We start from the raw sequence: 20,000 nt of genomic DNA, 5'->3' as shown, positions 1-20,000 counted from the left end.
CCTTTCCGAGAGGTGGGTGACACCGGGGTGACACTGGGGGTCCCCCAAGTTGTCCGTCCCCCCCCTCTTCTTCATCACTTCTCCTTCGCAGGCTGAAGGGGAAGATCCACGAGACCAACCTGACCTACGAGGACTTTCCCACCTCCAAATACATGGGGCCGCTGCAGTACACCATCTGGAAATCCCTTTTCCAGGATATCCATCCCGGTGAGGGGCTGCGGGGATGCGCTGGCTGCAGGGCCAGGGGGGTCTCGGTGAGGGATGGGGATGGGGACGTGCCAGTGAGGGGTGGGGGACATCACCTGTGAGGGATGGGGACGGGGACATCACTGGCGAGGGATGGGGACATCACCGGTGAGGGAAGGGGACCCACCAGGGAGGGATGAGGATGTGCCAGTGAGGGATGGAGACATCACCGGTGAGGAATGGGGATGAGGACGCACTGGTGAGGGGTAAGGAGGGATGCAAACATCACTGGTGAGGGTCGGGGACATGCCAGTAAAGGCTGGGGATGTCACTGGTGAGGGATGGGGACGCACCAGTGAAGGACGGGAACATCACCGATGAGGGATGGGGATATGCTGGTGAGGAATGGGGACACACCAGTGAAGGATGGGGATGTGCTGGTGGCCTTCTCCACACAGTGGTGTTTTCCAAACCCGTTGATGAGGGACATCATTGGAGAGGGATGGAGATGCGCTGGTGAAGGATGGGGATGGGGACATCACCAGTGAAGGATGGGGACTCACCAGTGGGGGATAGGGACATCACTGGTGAGGGATGGGGACACGCCGGTGAAGGATGGGGATGCGCTGGTGGCCTTCTCCACACTGTGGTGTTTTCCAAACCCGTGGATGAGGGACACCAGTGAAGGATGGGCATGTGCTGGTGGCCTTCTCCACACCGTGGTGTTTTCCAAACCCGTGGATGAGGGACATCATTGGAGAGGGATGGAGACGCATATGCTGGTGAAGGATGGGGATGGGGACATCACCAGTGAAGGATGGGGATGCACCAGTGGGGGATAGGGACGTCACTGGTGAGGGATGGGGACACGCCGGTGAAGGATGGGGATGCGCTGGTGGCCTTCTCCACACCGTGGTGTTTTCCAAACCCGTGGATGAGGGACATCATTGGAGAGGGATGGAGACGCATATGCTGGTGAAGGATGGGGATGGGGACATCACCAGTGAGGGATGGGGACGCACCAGTGAAGGATGGGGATGGGGATGCACCAGTGGGGGATAGGGACACCACTGGTGAGGGATGGGGACACGCCGGTGAAGGATGGGGATGCGCTGGTGGCCTTCTCCACACCGTGGTGTTTTCCACACCCATGGATGAGGGACATCATTGGTGAGGGATGGAGACGCATATGCTGGTGAGGGACGGGGACGTGCCAGCGAGGGATGGGAACAGGGACATCACTGGTGAGGGATGGGGACACGCCGGTGAAGGATGGGGATGTGCTCGTGTCCTGCTCACCGTGGTGTTTTCCACGTCAGTGGGGCAGAGCCACCCGCGCTGTGTCTGGGTGCTGCGTTGACGCTTGTCCCCGTGTCCCCTTGCCCTCCAGTGCCAGCAGCCCTGACGCTGGACCCCGGCACGGCTCACCACCGCCTCATCCTCTCCGACGACTGCACCATCGTGGCGTACGGCAACCTGCACCCCCAGCCGCTGCAGGACTCCCCCAAACGCTTCGACGTGGAGGTCTCCGTCCTGGGCTCGGAGGCGTTCGGCAGCGGGGTCCACTACTGGGAGGTGGTGGTCTCCGAGAAGACCCAGTGGATGATCGGTTTGGCCCACGAAGCCGTCACCCGCAAGGGCAGCATCCAAATTCAACCCAGCCGAGGTTTTTATTGCATCGTCATGCACGACGGGAACCAGTACAGCGCCTGCACCGAGCCCTGGACCCGGCTCAACGTCAAGAGCAAGTTGGAGAAGGTGGGGGTCTTCCTGGACTACGACAAGGGGCTTCTCATCTTCTACAACGCCGACGACATGTCCTGGCTCTACACCTTTCGGGAGCGCTTTCCCGGCAAGCTCTGCTCTTATTTCAGCCCCGGGCAGAGTCACGCCAACGGGAAGAACGTCCAACCCCTCCGGATCAACACCGTTCGCATCTAACGGGGCCGGGGTGGGGTGTGGTGGTGGTGTCACCTCCTCCCTGGGTGTTTTCCCCGCTCTTTGGTGGAGGTTTGGGCTGATCCTGCCCCAGGAACTGCCCCCGGCGCTGGGCGGGATCCGGCCTTTTCATCCCCCCCCCCCACCTCCTCTGTCCTGTGCTTCCAGGGGGGGCCCGGCGCGGGGGGGGCGGGGGCCGGGCTGCTGCAATAAAAAGATTTGGAGAGAAGGGGCCGGGTGGTGGAGAACCCTGGAGGGGGGGGGGGTGTGCACCGGGGTTGTGCCGTACGGTGCCGTGGCGTGCCACACCTTATGTACTGCGCCGTGCCGCGGTGCGCCGTGGCAGGCCGTGCGTTCTGCGCCAGGCCGTGCCGTATTGCGCCGTGCCATGGTGTGCCATGCTCTGCGTGCTGCACCGTGCCGCGGTGTGCCATGCTGTACATACGGCACCATGCCATGCCGTATTGCGCCGTGCCATGGTGTGCCATGCTCTGCGTGCTGCAGCGTGCCGCGGTGTGCCATGCTGTACATACGGCACCGTGCCATGCCGTATTGCGCCGTGCCAGGGTGTGCCATGTTCTACGTACTGCACCGTGCCACGGTGTGCCATGCTGTACATACGGTGCCGTGTCGTATTGCGCCGTGCCAGGGTGTGCCATGCTCTACGTGCTGCACCGTGCCGCGGTGTGCCGTGCTGTACATACGGCACCGTGCCGTGCCGTATTGCGCTGTGCCATGGTGTGCCATGCTCTACGTACTGCACCGTGCTGTGGTGCACCATGCTGTACATACGGCACCGTGCCGTGTCGTATTGCGCCGTGCCATGGTGTGCCATGCTCTGCGTACTGCACCGTGCCACGGTAGGCCGGGCCATGCATTCCGCATCATGCTGTGCCATACTGTGCCGTGCCATGGTGCGCCATACCATACCCTACATACTACACCGTGCCGGGATGTGCCATGCCACGGTGTGCTGTATGAACTGCACCGTGCCATGGTGTGCCGTGCCGTGCCATGCCATACGTACTGTGCCATGCCCTGGTGCGCCATGCTGTACGTGCTGCGCCGTGCTGCGGTGCGCCGTGCCATGCCGTACATTCTGCGCCGTGCTGTGCCATATTGTGCCATGCCATGGTGTGCCGTGCTGTACGTACTGCGCCGTGCCATGGCCTACATTCTGCACCATCCTGTGCCATACTGTGCCGTGCCATGGTGCGCCATGCCATACCCTACGTACTGCACCGTGCCGGGATGTGCCGTGCCATGGTGTGCCGTGCTGTACGTGCTGCGCCGTGCTGCGGTGCGCCGTGCCATGCCATACGTCCTGTGCCGTGCCATATGTACCGTGCGGTGGTGCACCGTACTGCGCCGTGCCATACGTCCTGTGCCGTGCCATATGTACCGCACCGTGCTGTGCCGTATGTGCTGCACCGTGGTGCACCGTACTGTGCCACACCATATGTGCTGTGCCGTACATACGGCGCCATGCCATCGTGCACCGTGCCGTGCCGTGCCGCACCATATATGCTACAGGGTGCCCTGGGCCGTGCCATACGTACTGTGCCATGCCGTGATATACCATGTGCCACGCTGTCACAGCGCCGGGGAGACGGGCGGGGGTCCCTATAGGGGATGCTGCCTATGTATAGGGGCGGTTCCCATATAGGGCCTATGGGACCCTGCTGTGGGGAGGGGCTGGGCTGCGGCAGGTGTGTATATAGGGTATGTATGTAGTATATAGGGGGGACACGACGTGGGGAGTGGGGCTGTAGGGCCCTGCACCGGCGTCAGGCTGTAAAGGGGGTGGGCTGTATAGGGGGTGTGGTGTATAGGGGGTGGGCTATGCAGGGTGGGGTGTGTGTATATATATATATAGGAGTGATATATATATATATCGTGAGATATATATACGCATATATATATATACACAGGGGTGATATATGGGGGTGGGCTCTATCGGAGGTGGGCTATACAGGGGTAGGGCTGTATACGGGGTGAGCTGTATGGGGGAATGATATATGGGGGGGTGATATATAGGGGTGGGCTCTATGGGGGTGTGATATATAGGGGGTGTGATATATAGGGGGTGTGATATATGGGGGCGTGATATATAGGGGGTGTGATATATAGGGGGTGGGCTCTGTGGCATACGATGTATAGGGGTGTGATATATAGGGGGTGGGCTGTGTGGGGGATGATGTATAGGGGTGTCCTATATAGGGGGTGTGGTATATAGGGGGTGGGCTCTGTGGGGTATGATGTATAGGGGTGTGATATATAGGGGGTGTGGTATATAGGGGGTGGGCTGTGTGGGGGATGATGTATAGGGGTGTGATATATAGGGGGTGTGGTATATAGGGGGTGGGCTCTGTGGGGTATGATGTATAGGGGTGTGCTATATAGGGGGTGTGATATGTAGGGGGTGGGCTATGTGGGGTATGATGTATAGGGGCATGATATATAGGGGGTATGATGTATCGGGGTGTGCTATATGGGGGTGTGGTATATAGGGGTGGGCTATATGGGGTATGATGTATAGGGGTGTGATATATAGGGGGTGGGCTATATGGGGTATGTATAGGGGTGTGATATATAGGGGTTGTGATATATAGGGGGTGGGCTATGTGGGGTATGATGTATAGGGGTGTAATATATAGGGGGTGTGGTATATAGGGGGTGAGCTATGTAGGGTATAATGTATGGGGGTGTGCTATATAGGGGGTGTGGTAGATGGGGGTGGACTCTGTGGGGTATGATGTATAGGGGTGGGCTATATGGGGTATGATGTATAGGGGTGTGCTATATAGGGGGTGGGCTATATGGGGTATGATGTATAGGGGTGGGCTATATAGGGGGTGTGATATATAGGGGGTGGGCTATATAGGGGGTGTGGTATATAGGGGCGGGGGAGCTGCGATTACCCTCCCGTCCGCCAGGCGGCGCTGTTTCCCCCCGCCCTCCGGCCGGCCCCGCTCGGGCGCGCGGCGGGGTGTGCGCGCGCATGCGCCGCTTGGGGGGGTGGGGGCGTGGGGAGGGGGTTACGTGCGCGCGCGCTGCGCGGGGCTGCGCCGCGCCGGCCGCACGTACGTCTGCGCACGCGCCGCAGGGCGGGCAGCCGCGCGCCGAGCGGGCGGGGCCTCGCCGCCATCTTGCCCCGAGTACGGCCCCGCCGGTAACGGGCAGCGGGGATGGGGGGGGAGGCGCTCTGAGGGGACCCGGGGGGGGCAGATGGGGGGCGGTGGGCTGAGGGGGGGCTGTGGGACATAGGGGGCTGTGGGATAGGTGGGAGGTGGGGGGCGCTTATAGGGGGCTGTGGGGCCGCTGGGGTGGAGTGTGGGGGGATGGGGCGGCTGGGGGGCGTGGGGTGTTATGGGCCCTGTGGGGCTCAGGGTGTCTGGGGGTGTGTTGTGGGGCCTGTGGTGCTCAGGGGGGTTGGGGGGGGTACCTGTGGGGCTCAGGGTGTCTGGGGGGGTGGGGGGGTACCAGTGGGGGTCAGAGTGTGCGTGGGGGGCACCTGTGGGGCTCAGGGTGTCCGGGGGTGTGTGTGGGGCACCTGTGGGGCTCAGGGGGTGTGTGGGGCACCTGTGGGGCTCAGGGTGTCTGGGTGTGTGTGTGTGGGGCTCAGGGGGTGTGTGGGGCACCTGTGGGGCTCAGGGTGTCTGGGTGTGTGTGTGTGGGGCTCAGGGGGTGTGTGGGGCACCTGTGGGGCTCAGGGTGTCTGTGGGGGGCACCTGTGGGCCTCAGGATGCCTTTGGGGGCGTGGGGGGCACCTGTGGGCCTCAGGGTGTGTGTGGGGGTACCTGTGGGTCTCGGTGTGTCTGGGGGTGTGTGGGGGGCACCTGTGGGCCTCAGGGTGTGTGTGGGGGTACCTGTGGGTCTCGGTGTGTCTGGGGGTGTGTGGGGGGAACCTGTGGGGCTCAGAATGCGTGTGAGGGATCCCTATGGGACCCAGGTTGGCTGGGGGAGGTTACGGGTGCCGTGGGGCAGGGGTAGAGCTGCAGAAGGGGTAGAGGGGCAGAAGGGGAGAGTGGGGGGCCCTGGGGTGACATCTCTCCCCCCCGCCGGGCTCTGATGCAGCCATGGAGCTGAGCGGGGGGGGGCGGAAGGAGCGGCCGAAGCCCCGGGAGCCGGCGGCCCGCTTGGAGAAGGCCAAGCAGAAATCGGCCCAGCAGGAGCTGAAGCAGAGGCAGAGGGCGGAGGTGAGCGACGTGGGGCTGGGGTGGGGGGGACGGGGCATGACACAATGGCAACACTGGGGCCCGATCCCGCCCCCCCCCCCCAGCCTTATCACCTCTCTTTTCCCCCCCCCGCCCGCAGATCTACGCCCTCAACCGAGTGATGACGGAGCTGGAGCAGCAGCAGTTCGACTCCTTCTGCAAGCAGATGCAGGCCTCCGGCGAGTGAGGCGGCGTGCGCGGCCCCCCCTCCCCGCCCCAGAACGATCCCGGCCCCCCCCCCCCCGCCCCATCTGCCGCCCATCCCCTTTTCTAACCCCTTTGTTATTTATTATTGAATAACCGCTTTTTTTTATATATATAAATAAAATCTGTGGTGGTTCCACTTTTCTCCGGCTCGTGGTCCCTCAGCGGCGCCGGTGGCTCCATCCCGGCCCGGTGCCGGCTGGGAATGGCGTGGGGGAGGCCGGATCGGGGCCGGGTGCCAGAGCAGCTGCGGCCGCCGGCTGCCAGCTCTGGCCGTCCTCAGGCCAAGCGAGACCTTGGCCGCCGCTTCCCTGCCAAGGGGAACTGTCTCCTGCCCTCCCGGTGCCTGGATTCGGCCGCGGGGTGCGGGGGGGATACGGCGGGGGCCACATCCAGCTCTCGCAGCTGCTCGCGCCGCAGGAGCCTCCCCGGGGACCCGGAGTGTTTCTCTCCGCCGCTCGGCGCAAGGTTTGACCTTCGCTTCCTTCCTCCACCCACACGCCCTCGGCTTTCCAGCCGCCGTCCGGCATCCTCCGGCTTTTCCAGAGAGTTCGGATCGCCGGCTTCAAATCCCACTTTCCCCTTCCGCCTCCCTCCCTCACCCCAGCAAGCGAACACCGAGGTGTGAGAGGAGAATAAAAGACATTAGAGAGATTAATTCCCTACAGCGACGGGTGAAATAATAAATACCAAAACACTGCCGGTGAATCGGGTTTCAAAAATCCTCTGGAGATTTGATCGGCAGCTTCCGACCCCTGGGGAGGGGGAATCCTCGGTTTTGGGGGTGTAAACCTCCCCCTCGTAATAAACTAACGATGTACAGTGGGAGTGATCCCTAAATTTCGCGTTCCCCCGCGCAGGGAAGGGTTTGGGGGGGCTCTGGAGCGGTTCTTGTAAGGGGGGACAAGGGATGAGGCGCAGGGAGGGTATTTTGGGGCTCCCCTGAAGCAGAGTCTTTCCTGCCTCTCAGTGATTTTCCTTTTCTTTTCCAAACAGGCTCCCACGGCGGCTTGGATTCGGCAAGAGGAGCGAAGGGATATCCCGGCGGAGGAGGCAGCACCCGAGAGTGAGGAGGAGGAGGAGGAAGAGGAAGAAGAAATGTTTACTGGGCGTTAGGCGGAGGCGGGGGGTTAGGCTGTGCAGCTCCAGATAGCGAAGGGGAAGATGATGTAGGATGTCGACCAGGCGAGGCAATAAGTGGAAGCCACCGTTGCCGGCAAGAAGAGGACGGCCACCACCCCTGCGGATTGGGAAAAGCCTTTGGGAGCTGCTCCTTCCTCCTCCTCAGTGGGTTTAATTACCGCCCCCCTCCCCCTCTCCACCGCCCCGACCTTGACTTTGTCCCCGTTGTTACCTCCAGCGTAAAACACTTTCTTCCAGAGCTGGGACTCCAGCACCTTGTCGTGAGGGTAGAGCCCCCGATCCACCATGAAGAGGATCATGACGATGGCGGCGACGCGCAGCAGGGTGACGTTACCTGCCGTCAGCAGGAAGGTGCTCACCAGCAGCGAGGAGGCGTAGGGACAGGGCAGCCCCCGGTAGGTGAAAGGGATCCCTGCTGGGGGCCAGACATTCAGCCGGGGGTGAAATCACACGCGCTCCCCCCAAAAAAAAACCCTGTTGCACCCCGCAAAATGCTCCTCTTACCACTGGAGAAGAAGCAGAGGCGAGCGAACACGGCCATCACGTAGGCGATGGCCAGCAGCCCCTCCAGCGCGCCCTGCGGCTGCAGCAGCAGCGCCGTGGCCAGCCCGAAGGTGGTGAAGTCGGCGAAATCATCCAGTTTGGCACCTGCGGGTGGGGAGCGGGCACTGCCAGGTGGTTTGGGGTGGGGTGGGGGGGACACACGGGACGTAGGGAGAACCTGGCGGTGGGTTCCCGGGGGGCGGCCGGACGGACTCACCCAGCGCCGAGCAGGCATCGAGCCGTCGGGCCACGGCTCCGTCGGCCAAATCAAGCAGAAACCCCACCAGCAGCAGCCAGCACGAGTGGTGGTATTGCCTGGGGAGGACGGAGAGGGCAAAAAATCATGCCTGACCAATCTGATAGCTTTCTATGGTGTTATAACGGGTTGGCTGGACGAGGGGAGAGCCGTAGATGTCATCTACCTTGACCTTAGCAAGGCTTTTGACACTGTCTCCCATAACATCCTCATTAGGAAGCTGAGGAAGTATGGGCTAGACGAGGTGACGGTGAGGTGGATCGAGAGCTGGCTGAGTGACAGAACCCAGAGGGTTGTGATCAGCGGCACAGAGTCCAGTTGGAGGCCTGTAACGAGTGGTGTCCCCCAGGGGTCAATACTTGGTCCAATTTTGTTCAATATATTCATTAATGACCTGGATGAGGGGACAGAGTGTATCCTCAGCAAGTTTGCTGATGATACCAAGCTGGGAGGGGTGGCCGACACTCCAGAGGGCCGTGCTGCCATCCAGCGTGACCTGGACAGGCTGGAGAGCTGGGCAGAGAAGAACCTAATGAGGTTCAACAAAAGCAAGTGTAGGGTCCTGCACCTGGGAAGGAAGAATGCCAAACACCAGTATAGGTTAGGGGCGGACATGCTGGGAAGCAGCTCTGAGGAGAAGGACCTGGGGGTCCTGGTAGACAGCAAATTATCCATGAGCCAGCAGTGTGCCCTTGTCGCCAAGAAGGCCAATGGCATCCTGGGCTGCATAGGGAAGACTGTGGCCAGTAGGTCGAGGGAGGTCATTCTCCCCCTCTACTCTGCACTGGTGAGGCCACAACTGGAGTACTGTGTCCAGTTCTGGGCTCCCCAGTTCAAGAGGGACAGGGAACTACTGGAGCGAGTCCAGCGAAGGGCAACCAAGATGATTATGGGACTGGAGCATCTCCCTGATGAGGAAAGGCTGAAAGAGCTGGGACTCTTTAGCCTGGAGAAGAGAAGGTTGAGGGGGGACCTGATTAATGTTTACAAGTATCTAAAGGGTGGGTTTAAGGAGGACGGAGCCAGGCTCTTTTCAATGGTTCCCAGCGACAGGACAAGGGGCAATGGGCACAAGCTGGAACATAGGAAGTTCCGTTCAAATACACGGAAAAACTTCTTTACGGCGAGGGTGACAGAGCACTGGAACGGGCTGCCCAGGGAGGGTGTGGAGTCCCCTTCTCTGGAGATTTTCAAGACCCGCCTGGATGCAGCCCCGAGGGATGTGGTTTAGGCAATCCTGCTCTAGCAGGGGAGTTGGACTAGATGATCTCTAGAGGTCCCTTCCAACTCTGAAGATTCCGTGATTCCGTGATTCTGTGAAAAGGGGGTGACCCCCCTCCCCCCCCACCCTTCTCAACCCCTCTTTTTTGCCCCGTTTCCTCTATTTTTCCCCCCCCCCACCCCAACCTGTTGAGGCTGCAGAGGACGGAGGAGAGCCCCGCCACCAGGTTGGCCACGGAGAGCCCGTTAGCGGCGTTTTTCCGGATGAACTCCAGCGTCCGACCCCGGCCGGCTCGTTCGCTCAGGAACAGCTTCTTCGTGCACTGGAAAACACCTACAACCCGCCCAGGTGGCCGGTGAACGGCGGAACCCACGGCCGCATTCCAACCGGGGAGTTATTTAAAACCATCCCCCCCCGCGCCGAGGCAGCAGGTCGGTGCTGGGGAGGGGGGGGGGAACACGAAGCCCCGCAGGCCCCCGCTCCCCCTCCAGCGCTGGGAAGGGGCTGGAGGAGATTATTTTTTTGGGGGGGTGGTGCCGCCGCCGCTGGCGGGAGCCTCGCTGGCCGTTCCCCCTCCTCAAACCGAAGCCCCCAAAAGCCTTTCAGCGAGCGGCGAGGATTTTGGGGGGGTTGGGTTTGTATTTTTTTTTTTTTTTTTTTTGCAAGCCCTGCCTTTTATCTACCCGCCGGAGGCGTAAAGGAAAAACCAAATAAACCAATAAAAGAACCGCAAAAAAAGAAATACGAAATAATAATGATAACAGATAAAAAATAAATCCAAACCCAAGCTTAGACTTAAAAGCCAACCCCGGTTTTAAGCTCTATTGATCTTATATACCTATAAGGGCTAAGCTTTAGAGAAAGAGTTTAAGGGTCATGTCCTACTAGTGGGCTTTGCACCCTGCCTTTGCCGTGGTCCCAAAGCCAGGCAAGCTGGGGAGATCCTTCATCTGCAAGAAAACAGCACGTCAGAGCAAAACACCAGCCACCCCCCTCCCCGAGCCGACCCCCCCCGCCCCAGCCTTTACCCACACCCGGCTGAGCCCGGGCCAACTCATCACAGTCCCGGGGCCGAAACGCCACCGAAAACAGCTCCCCGGGGTGTTATTAAAACAAACAACCGAACAAACAAAAAAAAAACAACAAAAAAACCCACCAAGAAAAAAAAAAAAAACCCTGAATTCGCAAGGAATTAAAAGATATTCCCGGTTTGGGGAGTCCCGCCGGGGCCGATGGGGGGGGCGTCGGTGGCTCTGTGTGCCAGCGGTGGGACGCCTTGCGGCCACCGGCGGTGACCTTTGGACACCGCGCCCCGGGCTGCCGGCAGAGGCTGAGCCGGTTGGGGATGGAAAATCCCCCCCGGGATCCGCCGGGACGGTCGCTCCGCCACCTTGGATTTTACCGTATCCGGTGGGTTTTTTTTTGGGGGGGGTTGAACTGGCACCTGGTACCATTTCCCCCCCCCCCCCTTTTTTTTTTTTTTTTCCTTGCCTGGGTCTAATCCGGTGGGTTTTGGGGTCTCCAAAGGCAAAAAGGGACAAAACCTGGTGATTTAGGGGATTTCCCCGTCACCATTCCCACCCTCCCCAGTGCCGGGCAGGATCAGGCCCTCAGGGAAGGTCACCGGTGCCACCGCTACACCAGATCCGGGCACCTGCGGGTGTCACAATATCCAGGCTTCGCTTTAGTGCCCGGACTTGCCCGTTCTTAGCATTTCTAGCCCCAAAACCGAAGAGCCGGGGCGGGAGGGACTTCCTCAGCCCCACGCTGCTGCCAGCGCTTTTTATCATTATTTCCGGGGGGAAAAAAAGGCAGTTTTGGCTCTTCCTGGGTGACCCCATGTGTGTTATGAGAGACTTGTGCCTCCCATGAGTGTCTCCCACTCCCCCGCCCCCCCCAGGGCCGAGGGGAAAAGGGGGTTCAGCTGGAGGAGGTGCAGAATTAACCTCTTTCTTGGGAGCCGCTTTATTGTTTTTAATCTTTTCTGCCCCAATTCTCAGGGCCGAGCGAGCGGCGCTCGGCCCGTGGCTGCCGAGAAACCCTTCTTTTTCTGCCAAAGCCCACAAAAACGGGGATTTTTTCGGGGTGCGTGGGCGGGGAAGACGCCTCGCAAAGGCAAAGGGGTTGAGCGGCATCGGGACGTCGAGCTGGCACTTACCGGCCGGCGGTGACACCATCCACATGGCTGCGGCGGTGACGGCGGTGGCGGTGACGCCCCGGCGAGGGGAAACTGAGGCAGGGGCGGTTGAGCGGGCGCTCGCCCGCCGGCGCCGCGTTATATAAGGAAAAGCCTTCGCCGGCTGAGTCACGGCACCGGGGGTGGGTCCGGGCAGAGGACACGGGGGTTTTCGGAGGCGGCTGTCACCGCCGGCGAGGGAGGAGCTGCCCCGGGGGGGGCCAAGTGGCCATGCCAGGCTCGCAGCACCCATGCCAGCCTCAAAGGCCCCGTGCCAGGCTCGCAGCGACGATGCCAGGCTCCAAGTACCCGTGCCAGGCTCACAGCACCCGTGCCAGGCTTGTAGCACCAGTGCCAGGCTTTTACCACCTGTGCCAGGCTTGTAGCACCCATGCCATGCTTGTAGCACCCATAACCAGGGTTGTAGCACCCATAACCAGGCTTTTACCACCCATGCCAGGCTTGTAGCACCCATAACCAGGGTCTTAGCACCCATAAGCAGGCTTTTACCACCCATGCCAGGCTTGTAGCACCCATAACCAGGCTTGTAGCACCCATAACCAGGGTTGTAGCGCCCATGCCAAGCTTGTAGCACCCATAACCAGGCTTTTACCACCCATTTCAGGCTTGTAGCACCCATAACCAGGGTTGTAGCACCCATAACCAGGCTTTTACCACCCATGCCAAGCTTGTGGCACCCATAACCAGGGTTGTAGCGCCCATGCCAAGCTTGTAGCACCCATAACCAGGGTTGTAGCACCCATAACCAGGCTTGTAGCACCCATGCCAGGCTTGTAGCACCCATAACCAGGCTTTTACCACACCTAACCAGGCTTGTAGCACCCGTATCGGGCTGACAGCACCCATGCCAGGATGGTAGCACCCGTAGCAGGTTCATAACATCCGTACCACGCTTTGCAGCACCCGTGCCAGGCTCACAGCACCCGTATCAGGTTCACAGCACCCATATCAGGTTCACAGCACCCATACCACGCTCGTAGCACGTGTGCCAGACCCACACCACCCACACCGGTCTCTCAGCGCCCGTGCCATGCTGGTAGCACCCACGTCGTACCGGTAGCACTTGTGCCATGTTGGTAGCACCCGTGCCATGCTGGTAGCACCCGTGTCATGCCCACAGCACCCAAACCACGCTTGCAGCGCCCATGCCAGCCTGGCAGCACCCACACCGTGCCCACAGCACCCTGGCCCCCCCACGCCCTCCGCGCCCACGGCCACCCTGGGGCACGACGCCATCGCCCCTGCGCCGTGTCACCGCCGATTCGTGCCGGGAGGGGGTCACCGCCGGTGCCCCCCCCCCTCCCCGTGCCGATAAGAAACCGCCAGCTCAGCTGGGTGCCGCTGGGTTAGGTCCCTTCTGTCCCACCCCCCCCTTCAGGGACTCCGGCAGGCGGCACCCACGTGCAAGGGTGTCACGAGTTGGGGTGGCCTCAGTCCCCCCCCCCCACCATCCCTGAGCAAAGGGCCTGCAGTAGCGGCAGGGCTGCGGCATGCTGGGGCGGCACTGGCGGCCGACGGCAGCGATGCCGGGCCACCGCCGGGAGGGCAAAGGTCCCCCGGGACATGGTGACAAGGGGCCAATAAAACTTATACAGCCCCGGTGCCCCGCCGCAGGAATTTTCCACCTGCATCCCTGGAGGAATCGGAGGGGGTTGGCTGTAGCACCCATCCCCGCGGGGTGCCCGGAGGGGGTTGCGGGGTCTCGGGGTGCCCCGGCGGGGGGTCCCAGGGGTGCTGGCGGTGGTGGGGTCGCCGGTGAAAGGGCTCATTGTTCGCTGGTCACGCGCTGGTGGCGGCCGTTGCGAAGCGACGGCCGGGCCGGGAGGGCAGGAGGCGGCGGGAGAGCCACGGCCATGGTTGTGCGGCCCTGGGGCGCCGGGTGGGGGCCATCCCCGGGGCCTCGGGGCGCCTCAGGGGGGCCCAGCCCTGCGGTGACAGGACGTCACTGGGTGGCCATCGCCGTGGCGTCGGGGCACATGGAGGGGGGGACCATCCCCGTGACCTCAGGGCACCTCAGGGGGGCCCATCCCCGTTGCGACAGGGTGTCACTGGGTGGCCGTCAGTGTGTCATCAGGGCTCCTGGGGGGCCAGGGGGTATCCGTGTGGCATCGAGGTGCCTCGGGGGGGGGCCCATCCCTGTGGCATCAGGGCATCTAAGGGGGCCCCATCCCCATGGCATCAAGGCGTTTTGGGGTGCCTGTCCCTGCGGCACCACGGTGCCACACAGCGCCCATCCCCATGGCTTCAGGGCACCTCGGGGTGCTCGTCCCCGTGGCACCTGGGCGTCTTGGGGCGCCCATCCCCTTGGTATCGGGGCACCTCTCGGTGCCCATCCCCATGGCATCATGGCTCCTTGGGGGGTGAAGGGTCCCTGTGACAGTGGGGTGTCTCTGGGCGCCCATCCCCGTGGTATCTGGGCACCTCTGGGTGCTCCCCGCGCCCCCTTGGCCAGTGCCATCCACCCTCCCCCCGCCCCCGCCCCCCGCCGCAGCGCAGGGACACGCGTGGTGCGAGAGCTGTGGGTTTATTTGCCCGGTGCCACGCCGGGAGGTCGCCGTCGCCGCCGCGCTCAGTTCTGGCTCATGATCTGGGAGGGAGAAGCTGCTCAGGGTGGGGGCGGCACCCCGGCACCCAACACCCTGGTACACCCGGCACCCAGCGCCCTGGCACTCCAACGCCTCAGTACCCTGGCACCCCGGCACCCTGGTACTCCCAACAACGTGACACCCCGGCACCCTGGTGTCCCAGCACCCCAACGCCTTGGCACCATGGTACCCCAACAACCTGGCGTCCCAGCACCCTGCGGTCACCCTGGTACCCCAGCACCCCAGTGCCATGGTCCCCTGGCACCTCGGCACCCCATCACCCCAGTCCCCTGGCACCCTGGAGCCCCAGCACCCCAACCCCTTGGCACCATGGTACCCCAACAACCTGGCGTCCCAGCCCCCTGCACCTTGTCACACTGGCATCCCGGCGCCATGGTCCCCTGGTACCCTGTCACCCCGGTACCTTGGCACCCCGTCACCCCAGTCCCCTGGCACCCTCGTGCCCCAACGCCCTGGTACCCCAGCACCCTGCCGCTCTGGTACCCCAGCACCGTGACACCCAAGGACCCCAGTGCCCCGGTACTCCAACACCATGGCACCCAGCACCCTAGCACTCTGGTACCCCAACACCAGGGCACCCTGGCACCACAACACCCTGCCACCCAAGCATCCCAGTGCCCTGGCACCCCAGGCACCCTGACACCTCGACACCCTGGCACCCCAGTCCCTTGGTACCCTGGTACCCTGTCACCCAGCACCCTGGCACCCTGACACCTCAGCACCTGAGCACCCTGGCACCCTGACGTCAGGGCATCCCATTTCCCCAACACCGTGGTACCCCGACATCCCCCTGCCCTGGCACACTGTCACCCCAGCACCGATTACCCTGGCACCTCAGCACCCCAGCACCAAGTTACCCTGGCACCCCCTCACCCTGGCACCCCAGGCACCCTGACACCTTGACACCCACCACCCTGGTGGCCCGCTACCCTGGCACCCGGCACCCTGACGTCATGGCATCCCATTTCCCCAGCACGCTGGCACCCCTGTGCCCTGGCACACCGACACCAAGTTACCCTGGCACCTCCTCACCCTGGCACCTCCTCACCCTGGCACCCACCACCCTGGTAGCCCGCTACCCTGGCACCCAGCACCCCGACATCATGGCACCCCATTCCCCCAGCACCCTGGCAGCCCAGTACCCCGGTGCCCTGGCACCCTGACACCTTGACACCCTGGCACCATGGCCCCCTGCCGCCGTAGCGCCCTGACACCCTGGCACCGTGGCATCCCGTTGCCCCGGCACCCCGACACCCCATCCCCCACCTCGGCGATCCAGTCCTCGAAGGCGGAGACGCGGGTGAAGACCGTCGGCTTCTTGGGCGCGTTGCAGCCCAGCCCCGAGACGAAGCTGGCGATGCCGTGCACCTCCCAGCTCCCGTCGGCCGCCTGGCAGTTCAGGGGACCCCCCGAGTCGCCCTGGGGTACGGGAAGGGGTGGGAGGGGGTCAGCGCCGGCTCGGGGGTCCCGGCGTGTCGTCCCCCCCGGCCACCTCGCCCCGGCACGTCGCAGCACTCACGTTGCAGCCGGCCTTCTCGGCGCCGCCGGCGCAGATCATGGTGCGGCGGATGGAGAGGCTGCCCCACCAGTCGGGCTGGGTGCAGCGCTCAAAGCCCACCACGGGCATCAGCGCCTGCTGCAGCCGCTCCGGCAGCGGCCCCCCCCGCTGCAGCCGGGCGTTAGGGAGGCTGGGGGGGGGCTGTGCCCGATGTCCTGCCTGCTGGCCCTGACCAGCCATCCCTCCATCCATCCATCCAATCCATGCCACATCCATCCCTCCATCCATCCCTCCATCCCTCCATCCATCCATCCCTCCATCCATCCATCCAATCCATGCCACATCCATCCCTCCATCCATCCCTCCATCCCTCCATCCATCCATCCCTCCATCCATCCATCCAATCCATGCCACATCCATCCCTCCATCCATCCATCCATCCATCCATCCATCCATCCATCCATCCATCCATCTATCCCTCCGTCCATCCCTCCATCCCTCCCTCCCTCCATCCATCCATCCAATCCATGCCACATCTGTCTGTCCATCCATCCATCCCTCCATCCATCCCTCCATCCATCCATCCATCCATCCATCCATCCATCCCTTCACCTCTCCCTCCATCCATCCCTTCATCCCTGCATCCTTTAAGCCCTACAGCCCTCCATCCTTCTCTCCATCCCGCCACCATTCATCCCTCCATGCTTTCCTCCATCCTTCCTCCCGTCCCCTCCATCCCCCATCCATCTCTCCCTCCGATCATCTCCCCATCCATCCCTCCATCTTTCCCTCCATCCATCCCTCCATCTGTTTCTCCATCCATCCCTCCCTCCATCTCCCCATCCATCTCCCCATCCCTCCAACCATCTCCCCACCCATCTCCCCATCCCTCCCTCCATCTCCCCACCCATCTCTCCATCCATCTCCCCATCCATCTCCCCATCCCTCCCTCCATCTCCCCATCCATCTCCCCATCTGTCTCCCCATCCATCCCTCCAACCATCTCCCCATCCATCCCTCCATCTTTCCCTCCATCCATCTCTCCATCCGTTTCCCCATCCATCTCCCCACCCATCTCCCCATCCTTCCCTCCATCTCCCCACCCATCTCTCAATCCATCTCCCCATCCATCTCCCCATCCCTCCCTCCATCTCCCCATCCGTCTCCCCGTCCATCCCTCCAATCATCTCCCCATCCCTCCCTCCATCTCTCCCTCCATCCATCTCTCCATCCGTTTCCCCATCCATCCCTCCAACCATCTCCCCATCCCTTCCTCCATCTCCCCACCCATCTCCCCACCCATCTTCCCATCCCTCCCTCCCTCCCTCCGTCCCCCCGCCGTGTCCCCCCCCCGGACGCACTGGAGAGCCGTCCCCAGCCGCTCAGGTAGCAGGGTACCCATCGGGCAGGACGGTGTCGGGGGGTGGGCAGCTGCCCCGTCTGCACCTGGGTGTTGAGCACGGCTGGGCGCTGCAGCTTCATCAGGGCGATGTCATTGCTGCCGCACAGGGACACGTGTCACCGGGGGGGTGGGGTGGGGTGGGGGAATCTTGGGGGACACCCACACACACACAGCGTCCCCGACCCCCCCCCACCCTGCCCAGGGCCCCCGCTCACCCCGCAGGCCACGCAGGAGCTTCGCCATTTGGGGTGGACGAAGATGTCGCTGGAGGCCACGGGGATGCGCTGCTCGGGGCCCTCCTCGGCGCCCATGTCGAACTCGCCCAGCACCACCTGGTAGGTGAGCGTGGAGCTGCCCCGGGGACGGGGACATCAGGGGACACCGGGGCCCTCCTGCACCCGCGCCCCCAACAAGGCACCCAGCGCCCCCGCAAGGCACCCCTCCTGCACCCTGCACCCCCCCGAGGCACCCCTCCTGCACCCATCCCTGCACCCCATCATTGCACCCTGAACCCATCCCTGCACCCAGCGCCCCCCCAAGGCACCCATCCTGCACCCTGCACCCCCCCCCCCGAGGCACCCCTCCTGCACCCTACACCCCCCCCCCCGAGGCACCCCTCCTGCACCCATCCCCGCACCCTGCACCCCCCCGAGGCACCCCTCCTGCACCCTACACCCCCCCCCCCGAGGCACCCCTCCTGCACCCATCCCTACACCCTGCACCCTCCCAAGGCACCATCCCTGCACCCTACACCCCCCCAAGGCACCCGTCCTGCACCCTGCACCCCCCCCCGAGGCACCCCTCCTGCACCCATCCCTGCACCCTGCACCCCATCATTGCACCCTGCACCCATCCCTGCACCCAGCGCCCCCCCAAGGCGCCCATCCTGCACCCTGCACCCCCCCAGCGCACCTGCTCCTGCAGCCCTCCTGCACCCCCCCAAGGCACCCTCCCGCACCCTACACCCCCTCCTGCACCCTGCACCCTGCACTCCCCCCACCCCTCCTGCACCCATTCCTGCCCCCCAGCACCCCCCTGCACTCTGCCCCCCCTCCTGCACCCTGCACCCCCCCTGCACCCCTTCCTCCCCCTCCTGCACCCCTCAACACCCCCCTCCTGCACCCATTCCTGACCCCCAGCACCCATCCCTGCACCCCCCTACACCCCCTCCTGCACCCATTCCTGCCCCCCAGCATCCCCTCCTGCACCCATTTCCTGCCCCCCAGCACCCCATTGCACCCTGCATCCCCCTGCACCCCCTCCTGCACCCTGCCCCCCCTCCTGCGCCCCGCGCCTCCTCCGTGCCCCCATCCCTGCTCCCTGCATCCCCTCCCCACCCCCCCCGGCACCCACCACCCCGTCAGCCCCCCCAGGGTGGGCGGGGGGGGGGTCCCTCACGAGATGCAGTGCGCGGCCGTCATCACCCAGTTGGGCGCGATGAGGGTCCCCCCCGCAGGTGTGGCGGTAGGTGCCGTCCCGCTCGTACTGCAGCGAGATCTGCGGGGACCACCCGTGGGTGCCACGGCCACACCTGGGTGCCACCACCCTATAGGTGCCACCACCCTATAGGTGCCACCCTATACGTTCCCCCCGACCCCGCTCACCTGCCAGGGCCAGCTGTAGGGCACAGCATCCTCCCCGTTGACCCACCCCGGGAGTCCGGCAGCACCGCGGCCCGGCCGCCTGCGGACGTGGCAACCCGTCACCCACCGGGCCCCCCGTCACCCCCGCTGAGGTTTGGGGGGGGACACGGGTGGGGCTCGGGGACACCTTACCGCCGGCCACCAACAGCAGGAGGAGGAGGGTCAGCATCGCGGTCCCGGTTCGGTCAGGGCGCAGCGGGGGCGGCCGCCCCGCCCGCCTTAAATCCCCCCCGCTATCGGGGGCACCCAAGGGCGCCCCTGGGAACGGGCAGCCGGCACCCACCTGGGCGCTGGGGGGGGGCGGTTAACCATTAACCTCGGCCTTGGGGGACGTGGCACCCGGCGCCCCAGCCAGCCGCACCCCGGGGAGCCCCTATAGCCCCCTATACCCCTACGGCCCCCATACCCCTATAGCCCCCATACCCCCCCTGCCCTGTGCCCCCCATAGCCCCCTATAGCCCCTCCTGTGTCTCCTATAGCCCCCATGCCCCCCCTGCCCCTGTGTCCCCCATAGCCCCTATGGCCCCTCCTGTGTCCCCTATAGCTGCAATACTCCCCCTGCCCCTGTGTCCCCCATAGCCCCCATAGCCCCTCCTGTGTCTCCTATAGCCCCCATACCCCCCCTGCCCCTGTGCCCCCAGAGCCCCTCTGCCCTATAGACCCCATACCCCCCCTGCCCCTGTGCCGCCCATAGCCCCTCTAAGCCCTCCTGTGTCCCCCATAGCCCCCATACCGCCCCTGCCCCTGGTGGCCCCATAGACCCTATAATCCCTCTGCCTATAGCCCCCATACCTCCCCTGCCCTGTGTCCCCCATAGCCCCTATAGCCCCTCCTGTGTCCCCTATATCCCCATACCCCCTATAGCCCCTCTGTCCTATAGCCCCCATAGCCCCTATAACCCCTCTGCCCCTATAGACCCTATACCTTCCCTGCCCCTGGTGCCCC

The 20,000-nt window shown here is 63.5% G+C and overlaps 4 protein-coding genes across 5 annotated transcripts in view; 2 read left to right on the top strand and 2 right to left on the bottom strand.

The window, feature by feature from the left end:
- ERMAP (erythroblast membrane associated protein (Scianna blood group)) overlaps positions 1-2,268 on the top strand; it is a 6,917-nt gene extending 4,649 nt beyond the window's left edge. Inside the window, 3 exon segments of the mRNA XM_054187763.1 lie at positions 1-12; positions 92-207; positions 1,577-2,268. The exon segment at positions 1-12 is cut by the window's left edge and continues 215 nt beyond it. Coding sequence (XP_054043738.1) covers positions 1-12; positions 92-207; positions 1,577-2,127 — 679 coding nt within the window. The 3' untranslated portion in view covers positions 2,128-2,268.
- A 2,920-nt stretch (positions 2,269-5,188) lies between these two features.
- On the top strand, positions 5,189-6,688 carry SVBP (small vasohibin binding protein). The gene is made up of 3 exons (XM_054187767.1): positions 5,189-5,282; positions 6,202-6,323; positions 6,442-6,688. Exons 2-3 carry the CDS (start codon positions 6,204-6,206, stop codon positions 6,526-6,528), a joined length of 207 nt encoding a protein of 68 aa, XP_054043742.1. The 5' UTR covers positions 5,189-5,282; positions 6,202-6,203; the 3' UTR covers positions 6,529-6,688.
- Positions 6,689-7,248: 560 nt separating this feature from the next.
- TMEM269 (transmembrane protein 269) lies at positions 7,249-11,995 on the bottom strand. Of its 2 annotated transcripts, none has more exons than XM_054187765.1 (6): positions 11,868-11,995; positions 9,895-10,042; positions 8,449-8,546; positions 8,193-8,336; positions 7,900-8,103; positions 7,249-7,785 (listed from the first exon to the last, which is right to left on the bottom strand). In XM_054187765.1, the coding sequence occupies exons 1-6, from the start codon at positions 11,890-11,892 to the stop codon at positions 7,676-7,678; spliced, it is 729 nt and encodes a 242-aa protein (XP_054043740.1). In that variant the 5' UTR covers positions 11,893-11,995; the 3' UTR covers positions 7,249-7,675. The 2 variants fall into 2 exon arrangements, with proteins under 2 accessions (XP_054043740.1, XP_054043741.1); XM_054187766.1 differs by having other exon boundaries at positions 7,900-8,100.
- A 2,420-nt stretch (positions 11,996-14,415) lies between these two features.
- Positions 14,416-19,379, bottom strand: LOC128903868 (proproteinase E-like). Its single transcript, XM_054187764.1, is given in 10 exon segments — positions 14,416-14,493; positions 15,779-15,931; positions 16,032-16,178; positions 17,370-17,509; positions 17,630-17,763; positions 18,811-18,863; positions 18,865-18,909; positions 19,017-19,060; positions 19,063-19,095; positions 19,188-19,379. Coding segments are annotated over 10 exon segments (804 nt in total). The 5' UTR covers positions 19,225-19,379; the 3' UTR covers positions 14,416-14,475.
- Between the last annotated feature and the right edge of the window lie 621 nt (positions 19,380-20,000).

The sequence above is a fragment of the Rissa tridactyla genome, unplaced genomic scaffold (assembly GCF_028500815.1).
Source record: "Rissa tridactyla isolate bRisTri1 unplaced genomic scaffold, bRisTri1.patW.cur.20221130 scaffold_713, whole genome shotgun sequence".
Taxonomy (NCBI): domain Eukaryota; kingdom Metazoa; phylum Chordata; class Aves; order Charadriiformes; family Laridae; genus Rissa; species Rissa tridactyla.
The sequence above is the reverse complement of the archived record's forward strand: the minus strand, read 5'-3'. Positions and strand labels throughout refer to the sequence as shown.